This window comes from Phyllopteryx taeniolatus, chromosome 5, assembly GCF_024500385.1.
Source record: "Phyllopteryx taeniolatus isolate TA_2022b chromosome 5, UOR_Ptae_1.2, whole genome shotgun sequence".
Classification (NCBI taxonomy): Eukaryota; Metazoa; Chordata; class Actinopteri; order Syngnathiformes; family Syngnathidae; genus Phyllopteryx; species Phyllopteryx taeniolatus.
Window position 1 is genome coordinate 14686041 of NC_084506.1, and position 23022 is coordinate 14709062.

The 23022-nt window shown below is 40.7% G+C and overlaps 1 protein-coding gene across 2 annotated transcripts in view; it reads left to right on the top strand.

The window, feature by feature from the left end:
- Nucleotides 1-21106, top strand: part of trim44 (tripartite motif containing 44) — a 105151-nt gene extending 84045 nt beyond the window's left edge. For both annotated transcript variants that reach the window (XM_061773497.1, XM_061773498.1), the window contains exon 6: nucleotides 19779-21106. In XM_061773497.1, the coding sequence (XP_061629481.1) occupies nucleotides 19779-19869 (91 nt within the window). In that variant the 3' untranslated portion in view covers nucleotides 19870-21106. The remainder of the gene's footprint in view (nucleotides 1-19778) is intronic.
- Nucleotides 21107-23022: the final 1916 nt, after the last annotated feature.

Consider the following 23022-nt stretch of genomic DNA (forward strand, 5'->3'; position numbering starts at 1 on the left):
GGCAGAGAGGAGGAATGGGTGTGCCAATGATTCATTTATCAATAAGTTTTGAGTTGTTAAAATGTGGAGCTCTTGTGTTGTTAAGATCATCTGTCTTGAGTGTCCTTCTCGCTGATGGCTTGGATGACAGGATTTGGATGTGAAGGGATAGCTGGGATAGGCTCCAGCACACCCGCGACCCTAGTGAGGAGAAGCAGCTCAGAAAATGGATGGATGGATGGGCTATTTTTGATACGACAGAAGGCTTTGCCTAATAGGCAGTCTGTTATCAAGCTCTGTTTCACAGCACTTTTTCTTCTTTTCGTTCTCCTCCCCATATGTGTCTCTGATGTCCCTCCACTACTGAGGAGGGTCCAGAAAGAGGAGGAGTCTGTATCATTTCTCAACAGGGGGTGAACAGCATTTTAATTTAAAAGCCCCTCCAGCACAATCCAGTTTCTGTGGTAACATGTCGGGCAACCTGGTTATTTTGCTGATTAAGATGGTGCCGGCGGTCTACTGTTTGAGAAGGAGGCAACAGAGGGCAGGGCTGCCAGCTTGCCAAGTGTTTAGGCACTGCTATGACCTGTCGGCCCTCATAATGGTTGTTTGGCCCTGTGACAAAGGCAGTTCAGTAGTCACGTCAGCCTAAAAAGGGCTCTCAAAGTAACCCTGAAAAGATGGTGCCTTGTGGTGGAATAATAAAAAGGTTGAGAGGATAGGCTCGGGAGAAATATTTAAGAGTCACAGGCGATTGGAAAGCCACTATATACGTAAGATACAATCTGCCAAGGTCATATCACACAATGGAAGCTGGGAAAGTCTGAATATAAGTCAAAAGTAAAATGAAGAGTGGAAGCTGAAGCTGTGTGCTCTCAGAAGAACAGATAAAGCTTTATCTCTTCAGTGTATTTGATCTAACTTCTCTCTCGTTTGGGCATGAAATTCAAACTTCAAAGGAGTATTCAATACTACAGAATTTTCAATTTAAGTCCCATTGCTTGCTTTAAAAATACTGTATAACAACAGATTTTGCTGTACTTGCAAAAGTCATTGATTACCTGACCAGGGAGTTGCATAATGAAGTACAATAAGTGCAACTTGTGCCTCAGGCTTCTGCGATGAGTAGCTGCTAGGGGGTTGGAAACAATCTTGAATACCCCTCTGGGCAGCAATTTCAGACTAACAAGAACAGAAAATTCTTAGAAAATTAAGTTGGTGAGAACCATAACTGTACCATAACATAAGTGTTACAATGAAGTACTTCAAATAATAAAATTGCCAGTCACTGCCGATGATTGTTTATTTGTTTAAAATATTATGCCTTGTTTACATGACTCTTTAAAACGATACAGTAGAACCTGGGGTTACAAATTTAAGTCGTCCCTTGACCCTGTTTGCAACCCGCAACATTCACAAATCGAGATAATGTTTCCTGTTGAAATGAATTGAAATGCAATTAATCCATTCCAGCCACATTCGTTCAGTTGAATTACCTTATTTTTATCGGTGTGGTTAAAATAAATACTGTAGAATGCAGTGTTGTACCTCAACGAGTTCAATGAACTAAAGTTCATGAACTAATTCATGTTTTGTGCGAGCGTGAACTGAACTTAGTTCATTTCTGAACGTAATTGAGAACATGCTCATTCTGGTATAAAACGGTTTTTGAACGAAAGTTCATTTTCATTCAAGAGTGCCAGGTTTTGTTAGGGACTACCAGCAAAAACCCGTCTAAACACACTATACTGTACGAGCCTTCATATGTCGGCAGATAAACACTGTATTTGGCAGGTGATTCAGTGTAGCCATGGCCGCCATTCATGGCAGGCACGTCGCAGCTGCATGAGAATGCGAGATGAGCTCAGGGAGTAAAAGGGAGTGAATATGTTCTTCGGTGGTTCTTTTGTAATACAGTACATAACTGTAAAAACTGATTACTAGGAAAATTATTATTTGTATCAGAATGCTTTAGTTAAAACTCTCTACAATCACACTGTCATTGTATGGAATTTATTTTGTTTTGTAATATAACAATAGATAAATTATTTTGTTAGCATAGTCAGCCAGAGCTGCAAGGAATCCAAAGTTATCCCGGTCCTTTCACCATGGTTAAGAATCACAGGCCTAAATTGATCGAAGGAAGGACAACCAGTGAAACAAGAATAATGTCATGTTCGCTCTGCTTAATAAATAAGTCAGATCCATGTTTAAGGAGTTGTGATTGTCATCAAAGGATTCACTTCTGAGTTTCTCAGCCTTTCGAAGGGAAAAACAAATGAATTTGAGGTACTTGTGTACGTATAGTTGGATCTCTGGAGTGCCTACCACTTATCAAGTGTGAAATTAATCAGTCAATCAATCATCTGTGAGCTGCCAGTTTTCAAATATTTGTAAGTAAGCTGTTATGAATTTAGCTGAATGTGACGTAACAGTGGGCATAATTTACATGGCATCCCCCCCGATAGTAAGTTACACAAGCTGTATGACTTGGCAGCTTACTGGGGCAAAGAATCCTATGTTTGGGTAAAGTTGTTTACTTATGGGCGGGCAGTATTTCTGTTTGTGCGTAAGCTGCATGCATGGGCATGCAATTTTTTTCTTCGCTGTCTGTCTGGCAGTGGCACTTGCTGGGTCGCAATGCTGAATCCCCGTTATCATGGAAAGACAATAGTACATGGCATTGGCCCAGCAGCACATAGGGGGAAGCTGTAGCTCATATGCATGAGAGATGCATTAATCCCCCACAACCAACCCAACACACGCACACACACAACTGAGTGATTTCAACCACTGTATGGTGGGGGATGTTAAGTGTTCAATAATTCTTTATCCTTTGTGTACTTTGAAATAATGTCAGAGACCTTTTCATAAAACACCTGTGTTTTAAATAAAAAAATTAAAAAAATAACTAAATAATGCATGACGTCACTTTTAAGAGAAGAAGAATCTACTCCAAAGATAAGAGAATAAAGCTTACTCCCATTCAAGTTAATCAGACTCCAGGGGCCTCATGTACAAAAGGTGCGTACGCACAAAAACGTGGCGTCCGTTCTTTTTCACTGCAAAGTTCAGATGTGTCAAGAGTGACATGACCATGGAAATGTGCGGTGCCTCACGCCAACTGCATGGCTGGCGTACGAACGTTTCTGCAGCTTTTGGTGCTTTGGCGACACTTAGAGGTGATGCTGGGAAACTGTTCTCATAAATCTGCACAAAAGAGACATGAATAATTAGCACTGATGAACAATTCATGCCCGGCAACATTTGATTTCAACAATGCAATTGAGGCAAAGACTGAGAATTCATTTGTTAACCAGTGTATTTAATGAACCACTGATATTTGCGAGGACACCTATTTATTGAACGAGGCGATCATTTATGCCACCTATTGCCCTCACAATCGCTTTGTGACTCCAGCACATGCACTGAAAAAAGAGTCCTTTGAATTTACTTCATTTGAACATGTACATCGGTTGCACATGATTAAAATGTGTTTAAATTGACATAATTTACCCCTCTTCGCCTAAAAAAAAACATGATTTTTTTTTTGTCAGTATGCGTGTCCTTTTCTGTGTATTAAAATAATAAATTGAGTCATCAAAAAGGAGTCAAAGTTTTTGATATCTTCTTTGATATGCTGATGTGCTTCTATTTGAACTCAAAAGATTTATTACAAATACCACACATACAACATTTACGCGTGAAGCTTTATCTCACAGGGCTGAGTGTAGGTTACTGTATGAACACATTTGTTATGAGTTCTAAAAATACATGGTATTAACCTTGTGGGGTGATCATAGTCAGCCACATGTCCTCCCATCACCCCTGAGAGAGCAGCGTCACCCATGATCGCAGCGATTCTCTCCTCGAACGGGGTGAGGCCCTCCGCGCCGGTTCTTCCACCTTTTTTCACCACACTTTGGCGGTGGGCAGCTGTCCTCCGCTTCACATCCACCTTAATGTCTGACCACTTCTTTTTTAGTTCAGCGTGTGCACGCTATTCCGTCTCCACAGCATTGACAGCCGCACACGCGCTGTCCCATTCGCTCCCCTTTCGCGTGTTGTTAACGCCGTAGGACAGCGTGCCAAGGAGGATTTTCTTGCTTGCCTCCACTTCATTGAACAACTTCACATTCCAAAAAATAATTTCTCTTCATTACCTTGCTCATTTTCCTTTTTTTCTGATCATGCAGAGATCGGCATCTCAGGTGCAGGGTTCATTTAAACATGATTTGCATATTCAAATGTGGACGTGGACAGGGAGGAGTCGGCTACTCCAACGTGCGTTCATTTCCACGTTGATTGGAATGTACGAAGGAAATGTGCTTGGATTCATGAGTACGCAGAGTGTCATACATCTGAATATTTTTGTGCCTACGACGTTTTCTGGATTTGAACGTACGCCATGTTTTAGGAGGAAATCCATGCAAGTCTTTGTACATGAGGCCCCAGGTCACCATGTCATTATGGTATTTGTGATTCTTAGCATTACAACTTTATCATTCATCATTAAAGATAAGGCTGAGTGTTTAATTGTTTGGGGTTTTATTTTTGTTATCAACGCTGGTTAATATATTTTACACAGGTCTGTTATTAATAGTTAAAGATTCTCTAAGGTAAGTACATGTATTTGTTTCTGAATACTAATTGAGTAAGTGACTGTGTTCAACCTTAGAGGTATCACTGTCCATTGTCACTTTAGCTTCAGAAGTAGTGCATTTCATGCATTAATAGGTCAGAGCTTATGACAACAAAAGCTCAAATCCACAATATTCCATGACAATTTCTAATTGTCTTTATCTGAACTGACTGACACAAAGTGGAACGTACTGCACAAAAGACTTTACTGTTATACATAAACAGGTTCAGGCACAGTGATTTGGCTGAATTGTCAGATGATTTATTGGTGATTATGGAATATATAACTAGGGCTAACACTTGACACTTACAGTACAAAGACATTTCCAAAGTGCTTAATTTAAAAGTAGTGTGTCCATGAAAGGAAACCGACCGATTTGAATTGAAACCTAACAATTTTTTTTTCCAATTTGTATCTACAATTATGCCTGAAGCATCTGTTCAATGCAGAATTTGCTGAGGACACTTAGCAAAAATATTTAATGTTCAATATGCATATTTTGACCCAGATTGGTTTGAGTGCTGCAGTTCTTCAATAATCTCTCTGTTGTCCCTGTGGGCCCAAGAATTGTTGAATTACCAAATGAGATTGAGGTCAAATGGCGTTATCATAATGTCTCTGCATTAATTCCGCTTTCTGATTAACAGTAGGCATCCATGTTTAAATGCCTTGGGAATCCATTCATTTTGCGCTAACATAATTATCCAACTCCTCACACCTGCTGCTGTACAGAAACCTGTGTGATCCCCAAGCATCAGCTCAGTCTTTCATTCTGCATCGCTGACCTTTCCCCCCAGCTGCTCAGTCTATATGCAGGTATCCTCGGGATAATACATGCATCATGAACATAGTTGGCTGCACGCGATCGTTTGATGGAGTCGTTAGCGTTGCCCTTCCTTACCACACAATATCATGTAAAAGCATTTGGTGGATGATATTTGTTTATTCTGTAGTTGCATTTTGCTGCAACGAGTAAGCTTCAGAACACACGAAGGGTCATATTAAACAGCCGCTAGTGCTTTGTCCCTGCCATGATGCATTGCCTTTTTGTTTTGCCCTGTCTCTTCACTTTCTCCATGAGCTGATTAAGTCTCTATAACAGCCTGGAAACACCACAGGGTGTTGTATTGTTTTTCAGGAGCAGAATGTCCCGCTGAGCAGTAGGACTAGAGCAGTGAGCTTGACAGGAGCAGACTGTCATTGTTTATTACTCAGCCAGCTAAAAATAGGGATCATGTGAATGTAGACTCTCTTTTTGGCTTCCACTTTTGTTTCCCTATGAAATCTGCAAGCATTAAGAAATCATATCTGTGAGTTAATCTTAATGAGACAAATTGCTTGTGTGTTTTTTTGGACATGCTTGGCAAATAAAGATGATTCTGATTCGGATGATATCCGTGCTGTATCCACAAACTTCAAGAAAATGTGATTAAAAATTGAAAAAAGGCAGTTGATTTATTTTATGTATATACAGACATTTTAAACATTGTTTTTAATTTTTTATTCTAGTCTTCATCTCTTGCATTTTCTATGAAATAAAATTGTTTAGCACAGGAATGGGAAACTTAAATGAGGGGGCCACAATGTTTTGTCGGTGCTACCATGGGGTCACATAGGACCCCGCACTTCCCAACCAGATGTATGACAAATTGCTGTTTTAGATATGGGCAAAATATGTGCATGTGTGTGTTTTATTTTTTGTTAGTTTTTTTTTTAAATTGAACCAATGCACATCACAGTATCTTAATATATTTCATGCTCAAATGCAAGTATAAATATCCACAAAGATGGCACAAAACCGCTGAACCGCAAACCAACATTCAGTACAAGAACTCATTTTATTAAAAGAAAATTCTCTACAAAAATCAGCTCACTCAAAATATTTGTACATTCTTTCCCGTGTCCTCCTTCATAGTTATCATACAAGTATACACCAATCTGGGCTACATTATATTTTTCCGTAACATCAGTGCTAATCTTATTTGGATGTCTAAACAGGTGCCTTTGCCGGTGATGAACTCAGATATGCGGTCACCCACCGTCCTTTTCATGTGGTAGTTTTGTCAGAGACGGCCACCACCAACACAGTAAAAAAAATAAACTTTGAAAAAATGTTTTGATAGGAAAATCTTTTTATCGAACAATTGATCTGAATGCAAATTTAATTTGATTTAATTTAAACAACTAAAAGTGGAATAAAAGACGATACCTGGCCTGGTTCTTGGGTATTTTAGCGTTACTAAAGACAACCAAATTATGTGTGTCAGTGGTTTGAAAACACTCACAAAAACTTGCTGCTTGGTCTCCATTTTTACATTGACCTCCAGCTATCCCACTGCAAAAAAATATGGTGTGGAGTGATAACTTCTCACTGATGTTATTGAAAATTACAAATTTTAATGAATATTTTGTGTCTTACTCATACTCTACTTTTCTGGAGACTAAAGTTGACAAATCACCACTAAATGCCTCACATTTAAATGACATTTGGAGTTAAATGCTCATAAAGCAAGCTTAGTTACACTTGGTTTATGAGTTGTCTCTTCAGTCTGTCAGCCGTGTTCACAATAAGGCTGTTTTCAGATTACTTCAATGGCATGTGAACATGGTCTGATTACCTGAATTTGGAAATATTTAAGTAGTCAATAAAATATGAGTAGGATTAAGATATGTGCGGTATTTTGAGCCTTGTCCTTTGTCATGAGCTCGCTATAATCAAAACTGTATTTAATATCCATCCATCCATCCATTTTCTGAGCCGCTTCTCCTTACTAGGGTCGCGGGCGTGCTGGAGCCTATCCCAGCTGTCATCGGGCAGGAGGCGGGGTACACCCTGAACTGGTTGCCAGCCAATCGCAGGGCACATACAAACAAACAACCATTCGCACTCACATTCACACCTACGGGCAATTTAGAGTCTCCAATGCATGCATGTTTTTGGGATGTGGGAGGAAACCGGAGTGCCCGGAGAAAACCCACGCAGGCACGGGGAGAACATGCAAACTCCACACAGGCGGGGCCGGGGATTGAACCCCGCACCTCAGAACTGTGAGGCTGACGCTCTAACCAGTCGTCCACCGTGCCGCCTGTATTTAATATTATTATTAGTTGTTTTCCAGTATGTCCTGTCTCAGCTCTTTTTCTTACCATTATGTTACCATTTCTGTGACGGGCCAATTTCTGGACTTGGTTTACCAGTATTAAAAATAATCTTAAACTTTGGTCCTTTGTCAGAATGACCTGAATTATTGATTCTTCTGACCGCATGGTACGTTTCCACTGCTGGAGTCCATCCCAGAAAAGACAGTTTTCTTTTGGCAGAGTAGTCTTAACTGATGTTACAGGATATTATAATGCGTGTCAAAGATTTTTCAAAGTAATCCTAAACCCGTATTGTTGTGTCAGCTATAAATGAACAATGGAATCTGGGGGATCAGAAGAAAGAATAGTTTAGGATTTATGTTAAAATGAAATAATTTCTTTGGATTTAAGCCCTTTTCAGAGGGCCATTTGTGATCTGAGGGATTAGCTGCAGGAATATTTGATTGTTAAAATTAAGGGTTTCTATGGAATTTAGGCCTTTTCAGATCGCCATTGGTGATCGCTAGAGGACCTAAACATTTCTTGATGCAGGTTTTATTGAGATCAGTTATCATTTGCCTCAGGATGATTTAGATAACGTGTAAATCAAGAACAGAATTAATTGAAGGGAATAGCAAAAAAAAAGAACATTAAAGGGAAGTATCTGAGCGTATGACCATGATGATGTAATGCGCTGTTGGGATAGAAATATGAATGGACCAAGAGCAAGCCTCTGTGGTAGAAATCACTGAAACCATGAGTTCGTCTGAGGTGTACACCCTTGAACTTAATTAAACTACTGTATTATATTACTTCAGTATTGTATTATGCCTTTGTTCCTCGCTAATTGACATTTCACATTTTGGGTCAGTTCCTCAACTTGTTTTAGTGACAGGGATAAACTTTGATTTATGTGTTATCCCAGTTATGTTGCATTATGTAGTCGAGTTACTGAAATGAGGCTGCATTCAAATATTGCTAGCAGTTTGAAAACTGCATATCGACCCTGTAATGGAAGTCTGGATGAAACCCCGTCACAGTCGAGTGCAAGCAAATATGAACAACAAATTATCAGGTAAATTATTTCCAAAGAGAAAATAATACAACAGCCACATAGTTTGCATAGATGTCTGAAAACTGGAAATGAATCGCATACATTAGCCAGGGGGAGGAGCCTGTAAGGTCAAAAGTATATGAATATATAGTATGTTAAATATTTATAACACCAGCAATATTATTTGTTTGGTTGCACTATGTTGCACCATAGAGTGCTGAGTTTAATTTTGACCTTGTGAATCTGCACAATGTGTTCTTAAAAATTACATTACATCTTTGTTTTTCTGGTTTTTAAAAAAAAATCAGTTTAGCTTAATTAGGAGACGATATAGCTGATTCTGAAATACTTCCATTATAGTTATTACACTTAAGTTTAGTGTGAATTAATTAAATTTATACCATGATATGAATTTCAGACCATATCTCCCAGCCTTAATGTCCCTTTCATATTTCATAAGTATTTTCCTCACCTTTCCTAATTTTTGTTGTTGTTTTCGTGATTTTTTTTCGCAGCTACCCTATTTGCTGTGCAGCATTTTATTTTATTTTTTCCAATGGATGATACCGATTAAAATGAAGAGAGTAGAGACCGCCATTTGAGAGAGTATATTGAAAGAACAAACTGTTTAACGTCTGACTACAATGCGATTGATGTTGGTGCAGAAACCTTGTGCTATCTTTTGTGCTGCAATGCTGCAATCTTTAATCGTTATGACCTCTGTGTAAGGAAACTATAGAAGCCAAACTGTGATGGACATTCCATATGGGATCTTCAACATTCTCTACATTTTTTCCTCGTCTCATCATCAACACAGTTATTTCCTGACATTACAGGACCTAACCACTCGTCTGTTTCATGCAAAATGCTTTTCCATGCTTTAAATCGCCCTTCACTTCAATGTACCTTTTTTTCCCGGCTAAGGTTGTTTCTCCCCTGACATTTCTTGTCATTAGGATACAAACAATATCGAGCTCAAATTATGGCTGGTATGATCATTGTAGCGAGGTGTTGGGAAAATCAGAGGCGTTCAGTAGTGTTCACATTACGGTCCACTATTTATTTATTTATTTATTATTATTTTTATTTTTTTTATATATGTGGTAGTTTATATTCACCCCACCCACACAATTTATAGTTCATTTTCTGTCACCTCTTTGGTTTGATAAAATTTTCTATGGTTGCTGCAAAACTATTATGTTGAATCACCCAGGAGAAGTGATGGGTTTTACTTCATTAAATTGTTGCAGAGTGTGGTGCTTCACTCAAGAAAAATGATACGACTCGTCCTTGTGGGCTTTGTCAATAACCATTAAGGATTTTCTCTCATTAGACCAAACCTCATAGCCCCTGGGGCTTGAGAACTCCCCCGTCACCTTGTATGATGGAATATACATACAGTAGACGGTATCCCAACTGTTTGTAAATGCAAATGGCAGTATTTATTTTTCCCTCTGGGTGATTGCCACTACTGTAGTGCAGTATACACAACCTGGTTCTCATGGAACCCATATTTGCTTAATCAACCTCATATAACCTTCTCCCTACAGTGGATGTAAAAAGTCTACATGGCCCTGTTCAAATGATAGATTTTGTGATATAAAAAAAATTAGACAAAGTATTTCAAAACCTTTTCCACCATCAATGTGGCCTATAACCTGTACAACTCAATTTAGAGGCGAAGTAAATAAACAACTTAAATAATGGGGTTAAAGAACTGCGCACACCCACTGTTATATGACTGTGTTCAGAATCAACCAATCACATTCAAACTCATTTTAAATGAGAGTCATTACACACCTGCCACCATTTAAAGTGCCTTTGATTAACCCCAAATGAAGTTTAGTTGTTCTCGTACGCTTTTCCTTTGATTTTCCTTTGATAGGAGAAGCCTAAGGGTTTTGTACAAACACTGACTGCTTTTCTGTGAAGCCCTTTAAGTCTCTTTTGTGATTAAGTGCTATACAAATATAGTTGACTTGAATATTTCAAACTATTCATATTCCCTCCACCCTGTCAAATCCCCCAGTTCTAGCTAAAACTAAACAGCCCCAAAGTATGATGCTGGCACCAGCGTGCTATTTTACTTTTATTTTTTAAAGAACTGGTCCTTTGACAAGGTGGAGGGAATATGAACAGTTTCAACTTTGAAATAGCGGTCAGTGTTTACACAAAACCTTTAGGATTCTGCTAGAAAGCAAAAAAAAAAATTAAAATGCAGCCTGCTAAAACAACTCAACTTTATTTGGGGTTAAAGAAAAAAGGCACTTTAACTGGTGGCTAGTGTGTACTAACTCCCATTTAACATGTTAGATGTAATTGTTTATGTCTGAACACAGCCACATCCCTCATATAAGGTGCGCTGACTTTTGTAACATTATTTCAGTTGTTTATTATTGCTACCCACTCAAATATGTTTGGTTTTTTTATTGAATTGATTTGTACGGATTAAAGGTCACGGTGGTGGTGGAAAACATTTTTAAATGATTTATCTCTGTCTCATTTTTTTTTTACATCACAAAAGTCTGGCATTTTTAACAGGGGTGTGTAGACTATTTATATGCACTGTAGCTCTTCGGCTTCTCTCTTGACACACACACACACCCACCCACACACACACACTACCCGTCATATCCAAGCTACTGCAGTATGATTCATATGGCAATGAGACTGGATCAAGTGCCACAGAAATAGGAGTGTTTCTAGAGCAAGGTTAGGGAACCTGTGGCTCTTTTGAGGACTGCCTCGGGCTCACAGATTAATCTTAGCTGACAATTCTTAGCTTTCTAAATAATTAATAATTCCGCTGACATTTTAAAATAAAACATTACAAAAATCACACTGTTACAAATTAATGTTCAAAATAGAGAACATTCTCATGCATTTTAATCCATCCATCCATCCATTTTCTACCGCAATGCAGCATATGTTTCTCCAAAACCTGTATGTACCTTTCAGTATTAATGGTGTCTTCACACATGTGTAAATTACCCATGCCATTGGCACTAACACAGCCCCATACCATCACAGATGCTGGCTTTTGAACTTTGCGTCCATAACAGTCCGGATGCTTCTTTTCCTCTTTGGCCCGGAGGACACGACATCCACAATTCCCAAAAACAATTTGAAATGTGGACTCGTCGGGCCACAGAACACTTTTCCACTTTGCATCAGTCCATCTTAGATGAGCTCGGGCCAAGAGAAGCCGGCGGCGTTTCTGGGTGTTGTTGATAAATGGCTTTTGCTTTGCATAGTAGAGTTTCAAGTTGCACTTACGGATGTAGCGCCAAACTGTATTTACTGACATTGGTTTTCTGAAGTGTTGCTGAGCCCATGTGGTGATATCCTTTACACATTGATGTCGGTTTTTGATGCAGTGCCGCCTGAGGGATCGAAGGTCACGGGCGTTCAATGTTGGTTTTCGGCCTTGCCGCTTACATGCAGTGATTTCTCCAGATTCTCTGAACCTTTTGATATTATGAACCGTAGATGATGAAATTCCTAAATTCCTTGCAATTGTACATTGAGGAATATTGTCCTTAAACTGTTTGACTATTTTCTCTCGCACTTGTTCACAAAGAGGTGAACCTCGCCCCATCTCTGCTTGTGAATGACTGAGCAAACAGGTGTTTGATGAGCATTCCTCAACTTTCTCAGTCTTTTTTGCCACCTGTCCCAGCTTTTTTGGAACGTGTTGCAGCCATAAAATTACAAGTTAATGATTATTTGCTAAAAACAATAAAGTTGATCAGTTTGAACATTAAATATCTTGTCTTTGTTGTGTATTCAATTAAATATAGGTTGAACATGATTTGCAAATCATTGTATTCTGTTTTATTTATGTTTAACACAACGTCCCAACTTCATTGGAATTGGGGTTGTAATATGAGAAGATGAGAAAACTCTGTAATATGCACCTGGCAGCACTAGTTTGCAAAGAAACCTTGATGGAATGGTCTTTTGAATACCCTCCATCAGAGTACAGTGTATGTGATACTGTATGTGGCTCAATACTTACATTAGTAATACAGTTCTTCTGGACATGCAGTAGTAGCAGTGCCGCAAGAGTACAAGTTGCTGGTTTGAGTAATTATCTGCCATTTCTGTTTTGACTGTTTATGTACTTGTACATTTCCATGACCATTGTGTCAGATCTCCTTGCCTAATCTCACCCCATCCTCAGGCCATGGTCACACCAAGGGGAAAAGGCAATGATCGGTCCTGATCAATAATACATTGACTGCATTCATGCTCATGAATAAGTCATCAAAGCAGAGAACCCAGGTGACAGGAATGACACACCCATTTGCACGCACACACACCCATACAACCAAATGATCTTTTATTATAGAGCATGGAAGATAAATGAACGAGAGAGAGCAAGGGCTTCAACGTTGCATTCCAGAATGTATCAAGCACTTGGTGACATTTTGTTGCATGTCAAGGCTCCTCTCTGTCCTTTTTCTGTCACCACCCCATTTCTCTCAAGGCCCTTTTTTCCTGTGGGTAGAATGAATAAGTTATTACATCTGTGTCCTCAGTCTTACCAAAGACTGGCTTTATAAAACAACTCAATTTGGTAGAGGCCATGCTTTTATACCATCATATGTTTATTTGTAGGTAATACAGCCCTATGGGGGGCACAAGCCAGTGCAAACTGTAGCCCGGATAAATGCAGAGGGTTGTGTCAGGAAGGGCATCCGGCTTAAAACTTTGCCAAACAAATATGAGCGTTCATCCAAAGAATTACATACCGGATCGGTCGAGGCCCGGGTTAACAAGGTCCGCCACCGGCACCGTCAACCTGCAAGGTGCCGTTGGAAATTCAGCTACTGTGGGCCGAAGAAGAAGAGGTGGAATGCGGGTTCTTCGGCAGAAAGAGAAGAAGAAAGTACAGAGCCTAGAACTGAATGTGGGGACTTTGAATGTTGAGACTATACCAGGAAAATCTTGGGAGTTGGTTGACATGATTATTAGGAAAAAGGTTGATATATTGTGTGTCCAGGAGACCAGGTGGAAAGGCAGTAAGGATAGACGTTTAGGGGCAGTGTTTAAATTATTTTACCATGGTGTAGATGGGAAGAGAAATGGAGTCGGGGTTATTTTAAAAGAAGAGTTGGCTAAGAATGTCTTGGAGGTGAAAATAGTATCAGATTCAGTGATGAGGCTGAAACTTGAAATTGAGGGTGTTATGTGTAATGTGATTAGTGGCTATGCCCCACAGGTAGGATGTGACCTAGAGGTGAAAGAGAAATTCTGGAAGGAGCTAGATGATGTAGTTCTGAGCATCCCAGACAGAGAGAGAGTCGTAATTGGTGCAGATTGTAATGGACATGTTGGTGAAGGAAATAGGGGTGATGAAGAAGTGTTGGGTAAGTACAGCATCCAGGAAAGAAACTTGGAGGGACAGATGGTGATAGACTTCGCAACAAGGATGCAAATGGCTGTAGTGAACACTTTTTTCCAGGAAGAGGCACGAACATAGGGTGACCTACAAGAGCGGAGGTAGAAGCACGCAGGTGGATTACATCTTGTGCAGACGATGTAATCTGAAGGAGGTTACCGACTTTAAGGTAGGGGTAGGGGAGAGTGTGGCTAGACAGCATAGGACGGTGGTGTGTAAGATGACTCTGGTGGTGGGGAGGAAAATTAGAAAGACAAAGGCAGAGCAGAGAACCATGTGGTGGAAGCTGAGACAGGATGAGTGTTGTGCAGCTTTTTGGGAAGAGGTGAGACAGCCTCTCGGTGGACGGGAGGAGCTTCCAGAAGACTGGACCACTGCAGCCAAGGTGATCAGAGAGTCAGGCAGGAGAGTACTTGGTGTATCTTCTGGCAGGAAAGGAGAGAAGGAGACTTGGTGGTGGAATCTCACAGTCCAGGAAAACATACAAGAAAAAGGTTAGCTAAGAAGAAGTGGGACACTGAGAGGACCGAGGAGAGGCGAAATGAATACATTGAGATGTGACACAGGACAAAGGTAGAGGTGGCAAAGGCCAAACGAGGCATATGATGACATGTATGGCAGATTTGACACTAAAGAAGGAGAAAAGGATCTATACAGGCTGGCCAGACAGAGGGATAGAGATGGGAAGGATGTGCAGCAGGTTAGGGTGATTAAGGATAGAGATGGAAATATGTTGACTGGTGCCAGCAGTGTGCTAGCTGGATGGAAAGAATACTTCAAGGAGTTGATGAATGAGGAAAATGAGAGAGAAGGGAGAGTAGAAGAGGCAAGTGTGGTGGACCAGGAAGTGGCACTGATTAGTATGGGGGAGTTAGAAAGGCATTAAAGAGGATGAAAAATGGAAAGGCAGTTGGTCTGTGGTACTGCATGCGGAAGTCTGGAGTGGCAGAGAAGTATGTTAGAATAATACAGGACATGTACAGGGGCAGCAGAACAGCGGTGAGGTGTGCTGTCGGTGTGACAGAAGAATTTAAGGTGGACGTGGGACTGCATCAGGGATCAGCCCTGAGCCCCTTCCTGTTTTCAGTGGTGATGGATAGGCTGACAGATGAGGTTAGACTGGAATCCCCGTGGACCATGATGTTTGCAGATGACATTGTGATCTGCAGTGAAAGCAGGGACCAGGTGGAGGAATTGTTAGAAAGATGGAGGCATGCACTAGAAAGCAGAGGAATGAAGATTAGCCGAAGTAAAACAGAATATATGTGCATGAATGAGAGGGGTGTTGGGGGAAGAGTGAGGGAGAAGAGATAGCAAGGGTGGGGGACTTTAAATACTTGGGGTCAACCGTCCACAGCAATGGTGAGTGTTGTCAGGAAGTGTAGAAACGGGTCCAAGCAGGTTGGAACGGGTGGAGGAAGGTGTCAGGTGTGACAGAGGAGTCTCTGCTAGGATGAAGGGCAAAGTTTATAAAACAGTGGTGAGGCCAGCCATGATGTACGGATTAGAGACAGTGGCACTGAAGAGACAACAGGAAGCAGAGTTGGAGGTGGCGGAAAAGAAGATGTTGATGTTCGCTCTCGGAGTGACCAGGTTAGATAAAATTAGAAATGAGCTCATCAGAGGGACAGCCGAGGTTCGATGTTTTGGAGACATATTTAGAGAGAGCAGACTTCGATGGTTTGGATACGTCCAGAGGAGAAATAGTCAGTATATTGGTAGAAGGATGGTGAGGATGGAGCTGCCATGCAAGAGAGCTAGAGGAAGACCAAAGAGAAGGTTGATGGATGACGTGAGGGCAGTTGGTGTTCGAGAGGAGGATGCAGGAGATAGGCTTACATGGAAAAGGATGACGCGCTGGGGCGACATCTAAAGGGACAAGCCGAAAGGAAAAGAAGATGTGCATTTGGAGGTAACGTGTCATATGTGCCAACATTTTACCCCGGATACTATCTCAGACAGGATTAGGCTGCATTGAACACTTTAGTGTGCCGCCGATAACAAAGCCTGAGTAGCCTGTGTGATGCTGGAGCCAATTTGAATAATCAGTAAAAATTTGTGTGGTTGATGAAAGTACACGTGGGACTGTTGCCAATAGTTTTGAATGGAAACACCACTATTGAATTATTAATCCACTGAATGTACACTGACGAGAGATGAGCAAAACCATAGCAACTGCTTTATGTGGGTGTATTCACTCATTCATTCAGTCATCAGTTCTGTTGGCTGGCTCGCTTGTAGCAATGCCAAGGTGCATGTGTTTGTGGGGTTGCTGCATGCTGCAGTGTTTTGAAATTAAAGTGTATTTGCATTTTGTAGAAATGCAGTTAATTCTGTTTTATGAGATGCCCCGTGGGCGGCACAGTGGACGACTGGTGAGAGCGTCTGCGTCACAGTTCTGAGGACCCGGGTTCCATCCCCGGCCCCGCCTGTGTGGAATTTGCATGTTCTCCCCGTGCCTGCGTGGGTTTTCTGCGGGCACTCCAGTTTCCTCCCACATCCCAAAAACATGCATGGTAGGTTCATTGAAGACTCTAAATTGCCCATAGGTGTGAATGTGAGTGCGGATGGTTGTTTGTTTTTTATGTGCCCTGCGATTGGCTGGCGAGCAGTTCAGGGTTTACCCCGCCTCCTGCTCGATGATAGCTGGGTTAGGCTCCAGCACTCCCGCGACCCTTGTGAGGATAAGCGGCTCAGAAAATGGATGGATGGATGAGATGCCTTGTGGTGAGATTAAAGTGGTCTCTCCCGAGAAGTGCAAGAAGGGAAAGAAAACAGCTCTTTCTTTCCACGAACACAAATATCCAGGGAGCAGTGCTCAAAATGATCATTGGTGTTTCAGAAATGTTTCTTTTCCTTTTCCCTCAAAGCCCCCTCTCCCCTCCCTGCTCTCAGCATGGGTTGAAAAACTGATGTGGTGGAGGTAGAACAGTGTTGAGCTGCTTCATGATGACAGTGACTATGAATGATGGAAATGTGTCCTTGGAGGAGAGAGGAGATGAGGTCAGTTAACACAAACGCGTGGCCACACAAAATAGAACCAACAGGTTTGTGTAGATGCCATCAATTTGTTGCGTGAAAGGAAACCATTCCTCAAAAACGTATTAATTTCTCGCACAATGGCTTACAAAATTAAAGACATGGTCTTGCACAGATTTTTGGCAATCATAGCATTAATCTCTGCCAGTTAAGCTAGTCATAAAAGTTTGCATTAAAGGCTGTGCAATAAAAAAAAAGAAATCACAAGCGCTGGGCATCTTAAGTGCATCCAATTATCAAGTCGGAGACATTTCACAGCTTATAGTCTGGAGATTCAACATATCATCAGCCAAACTGTTTATGACAAGGTTAGATATCATACTGAGACAGCATACTTATAAAGCCTTGTGTTTGCACAACTCAAGTATAGTGGTCATTTGGTAAAGGTTGCTTTTTCATTCCATTGCTCTTCTGCATACACAGAAACCTTAAACATGATGATGAGCTTCTAATGAGCCTCCTCTGTCATCAGTGGTCTTGTTCTGGATATCTGTGCGTGTGTGTGAAATGGTGTATGATGTAACTTTTGGCACTGTTAGGGAGGAGAAGCTTTTTTACGGCACATTTGCCATTTGATCATCACTTTCACCCACTTTTCATCAGGTCAGAACTGACCGCATGTTAGCGCTCTAAGAGGAATTAGAACTGAACATAAAAGCATGGATGTAGGGATAGGTTAATCAAATATGCTGGTGACAACCTTGCTTTATTCAGATACTAGCGCTGGGCGCCTTAACCCTCAAGTTCCTGCGGAAAGCCCAATACTCCAAACCTCATGAATAGTTCACACGCAATAATATAGTACACATCAAGCAGTTCAAGGTTTTATTGCGATGCTTCAGGATGGACAATATTTTTTGTCATTTTATTCTCTGCCAGTATACACAAATCATTAGATCTGCCAACCCTTGAGCAACCAACATAAAACTGACCATGAGAAAAACATGGAGAACGCAAATCCAATCCAGCAACTTTCAGAGACTGACCTTGTGACTTGTTGATACGCATTGCAAAAAAATCATTATAAAATGGTATTCTGGGTAGAAATGCTCTCTCACCTTTAGAAGGGCCTGTGATTATAATAGCTTCAAGCACGTTAGCCAACATCTATATACTTAAAGCTCAAATTTTGTGTGTCCGTTTTCAAAGAACTTTCTAGAGCAAAAACATTTTCTTGCACATTTTTGAACGTTCCTGCACGTTTTTGCACGTTCCTGCACGTTTTGCAATAATCCTCCACTTATAGTACATGTTTCTGCATGTTTTTACATGTCCTTGGTCGCATGTAATAGTAAGAATTACCTGTCATGATATGTATTATTAGTTTGGTATTTAAAGAGGGCTTTGAAACCTTGGAGTCGTGCAGGAACGTGCAAAACGTGCCGGAACATGCTGGAGCGTGCGGGGCCATGCCGGAGCGTTCGGGGGCATGCGGGAGGGCGATTCTTTGAAAACGGACACACAAACTTTGAGCTTTAAGTATATAGATTACACTGACTTGGCATTAGTGTGTTATACATGCTCAGTGGCTGTCCACTGATCAGTAGTAGTCGTAGTATCTGCAGTTAATTATGTGGCAGAAATTAACACTAATACAATATTTACAGTACACACATAATATTGTGGAAAACAAATATATTTGTATAATATATATATAGTCGGCTGGTGCTGTTGATAAGCTCACCATCTGCGTATCTTCAAAAAGTCAATCCATTTTATTTCCTCATTTTTTGGGCGCTTAAAAAATGTCACCGAGTTGTTCTGTAAATTGAGGCATCCATACCTTGCTAACTGCACACTGGAGTGGTAAATGGACCTTGTTATGGAAGCTAAGTACAGGTAACTCACAACTGAGCAGCATAGCCAAACTAAATGACATCACTTTGTCCTTATATAGGGGGGGAACACACGTGAGAAAGCCCCATGATGTCACAGGGCTGTGTTTTAGCCCCACACACAAAATCTGAAAAAAATCAAATTATGAAAAAGATGCTTAAGCTATATCGCAACAATTCAGCACTTTATTGTTATGTCTTTGCATATGTTTTCAGCATTTCAAGCATATTTATAAATGTATTGAGAAACAAAACACGGATATCTGCTTTGAGCCTCTTTAAACACTCTTTTCAGTCAGACTACACCAATAATTGTATATTTTCTTACACCATGCGATCATACTGATTATGCTGTCTGTCACGCAATTATGTAAATACTTTATTTTTGAGTGGGAATCGTTCGTTTTGTCTTCTGCTGTATTATGTGTCTCATATGTTTCAACATTGTGCAATTAGAGCACGTTATGATGAGAGTGGACTGTCTCCAGTGAGATTGAATCTATCAGCCAGCCCCTGATTGCTACAGGTCTCAGCAATTTAGCTTTCACTTTGTCTCCATCGCCACAAAGCTGCTGATAGAAAAACGACCCAATGGATGATTTTCTGCTTGAAGTGTTGATTGATTGGAGCTGATTTCATCTTACAAAGGTTTATTATATTTCATAATATCTGTGCGATGGAGCGTATGTGTTGTAATTTTAAAGAAATAAGTGTTGTGATTTATTCTTTTCATGCTGCTTTCAGGCTACCAGTGCCAAGGGCAGACCCGGTGGACCCGCAGGACTATGAAGTCGGTGGTTCTGGACCTTCCATGGACCACGCCCATGCCCCATAATAGTAGCCTTTCTGTTCATTAACTTGTGCTTCAACCCACTCTCAGACTCATTGTGCTCTTAAGTGTCCCTCCTCCTCAAATGGCAGTGAAGTGACCTTGAAGTCACGTGACAGCTCAAGGGGGAACAACTTTTCCCCTCTCGAACATTTACATTTTTTTTCAACCATTAATTTCGCTTAATGGAAACACTGCAGTTCTCTGCAATCGATTACAATCTGGCCCAATTTCCACTGCCAGCTGGATCCAGGGCTTGCTAGTGTGCCTACGGACTCAGAGATGGAGATTGGGTACGTTAAGCTCAGCAGATGTCAGAAATTGGACATTTCTTCAATACTAGGATTTTTTTACTTTCTGTTTTTCTATTTTTAGGACAGGAGTGTTGAAAGCTTTTTTTGTATTTGGTTGTGTTATGAAGGACATCAAACTACTTTTTATACTCTTGTCTCTTCCGCTTCTCATCATCCTGGTACCCCTATAGTCAGGTTTACATGGAGCTAGAGCTGCATGATTATAGCCAAAATGCTCATCATAATTATTTTGATCAATATTGTAATCACGATTATTCCTCAAGGGAAAACGTCTGTATTTTTATTGCACTACTTCTCATCAAACAATATGTAAACAGTTTTCAGTGCAAAATGAGACTTTAAGAATAAATAACTCATCATAAAAAAAATTACATTTTCCCAAGAATTAACATTTTTCCAAGAGCTAACTGAATAAATACGCTATTACAGAGTACAAACAGAGGTACGACTCACTGGAAACAAATAGTCTATACTTAAAAGGTGATAACAATTGGCTTCGAGCACCAACTTTTCGTGTGAAAATCCCCGTCAATATAGTGAATTATTAAGGACAGGTAGAGCTCCTTTGTTCTTAAGTGAATTTAATCGTCGCAGCCAAAATTGGGATCACGATTGAAATTTGATTAATTGTGCAGTCCTAAATGGAGATTTATATTCTGATTAGAATTTGATTAGAAGCCCAAACCGAATAAAAATGCTCCATATAAACACCTCAATCGGCGTAAACAGGCCGAATCCCAATGGAATTTCATTCGATTCACAGGGGGAGGAATATTCCTTTTGCCAAACCGTTAAGAAGTACATTTTCGTCATGTAAACCGTGAATCGTAATGGTGCCGAGCTGTCTCATGCCTTCGCATGCTCTGTTATGACATAAATGGGCCATGACGTCATCGTTTATGCATTAAAAAATGTGGTTTCCAACCAGAGCTGGTCTGCAACGGAAATATTTTTAACTACTTGCTTTTATCAAGTTTCTGCTTTAATAAAAGTATAAATGCAATTGCAATTACTGTGCTAGGTAGATGACTGACCTCCATCTTGATAAATTATGTGATGTTTACATCGATCTGCGCGTGTCACACGGCTGTTGCGATTAAATGTAGTGCACATGTATACATCAGATCAGAATAAATCATTTCACATGTAAACAGTTGACCAGAGATCTTCATTCGGAATGATTTCAGTCAAAACGTCTACATGTAAATCCGGCAAATGTTTTATTCCCCCATTCCCATTTACTGAACCACACACTGACTCTCTTAGATTTATATGCACATGTAGAATCAACAACTGGAGCATTTTGAGACCTATTGATTTAGGGATGTTTATGAGTTTGTGTTGGGTAAAAATCAAACAGTAATTAAAAAAACAACAACAAAGATTTACCCAGTATCAGCTCACTGTCTGTATTGTTCATCTATCGAACCATCCACAGTCTGTGACAAATTACCGTCTTGGCAAATTTATGCACTTTCCACCTTGACCTGCTCAAGCACAGCTTTCATTTACGATGCACCACAGCAGAGTTTTAATGTGATTGTTTTTCTAGTCACAAATTCTACAGTAAAAGAGGTGATATATGGGTTATGTGTGACATGACAACAGTCCATGAGTGCTTAACTCAGTATGCAGTAAAGTTCTTATTGGAAAAAAATATAGGAGCTTGAGTCTCAGTCCCATCCTTGTTTATATTAGTCTATTTTTTGTCTTGAATCTGTAAATATACACTTTTAGATTTGATGTTTCAGATGGCATCTCTATTTTCTTTTTAAGAATGTGTTTATTACCAAAAGGCAACCAAGACTGTATTATCTGAAAAGTTTACAAGCAGGTGGGGATGGTTGCATCTAGATCTAGTTTGACTTTATCAAAATTCAAAGCAGCAAAGCCTCCAGACAGGAGTGGGAATAGGATGCACTGGAACAAAGGGTGGTGGAGTCAGAAAGCTCCCTAGATTATCTGACTCATTCCAGATGCATTTAAATGAAGATACCAGGTGTCTAACAACTCAAAGGAGTCAAAACCAGAGGCTTCTGGCTCGTTTCATCAACTCTAAATCACAACCGTACCTCCTGTTCACCTGAAATGTTTCACCGGCACAAGAATACTTACTCAGCATGCACGTCACCATCACTCGCATTGCGATGCATGTCACTCTTTTTTTTTTTTTTTTTTTTGTCTTGTCCTGTTCTGCTGTTAGGTCAAGCAGAATGGAAAATCTGTATCCCTTTTATGCCTAAAGGTTTACTGTGTCACAGTGGAGTTTTTAAGCTTCCACTGTGGTATTATAATTGAGGTTTATTGAGAATCAGACTTGATCAGTCGAACAGAACAAAGTTTCTAGAAGGGAGAGAGAAACAAAGACAAAAGACAAAGCACTAATTGTAAACAGGATGAGTGAAGTAAATCATTACATTATCTACAACAATGAAAAATTAAATATGAGTGTTGCATGAGGCTGTAGTGCTACACCCTGTGAGGGAAGGACAGGACAAGATAGAACAGCCCTGGGCCATGAGAGGTCAGCCCCAACACCAAGCAGTCATCCAGCCCGGGGGGCCTGGCCTCGGGAGCACGGCCATGCAAGTGAGTGAGACCCACCTCCCCCCCGTTACGATGACTGCCAGGTCCCCGACTAGCAGTCATTGGCCCTACCCCGTGTATCAGTGCCCCCCCCCCCCCCCCCTCGAGTGGTGTAGTGTATTAAAATCAGTCAGGAGAGGTCAGTGAGCCGAAGGGGTGGGGCCAGGGCTACCAGGCACTACTGCTTAACAGCCAACCCCCCCACCCACGACCCACCACCCCCCAGAGATAGGTGTATGTGGTGCATTAAAACATGGGG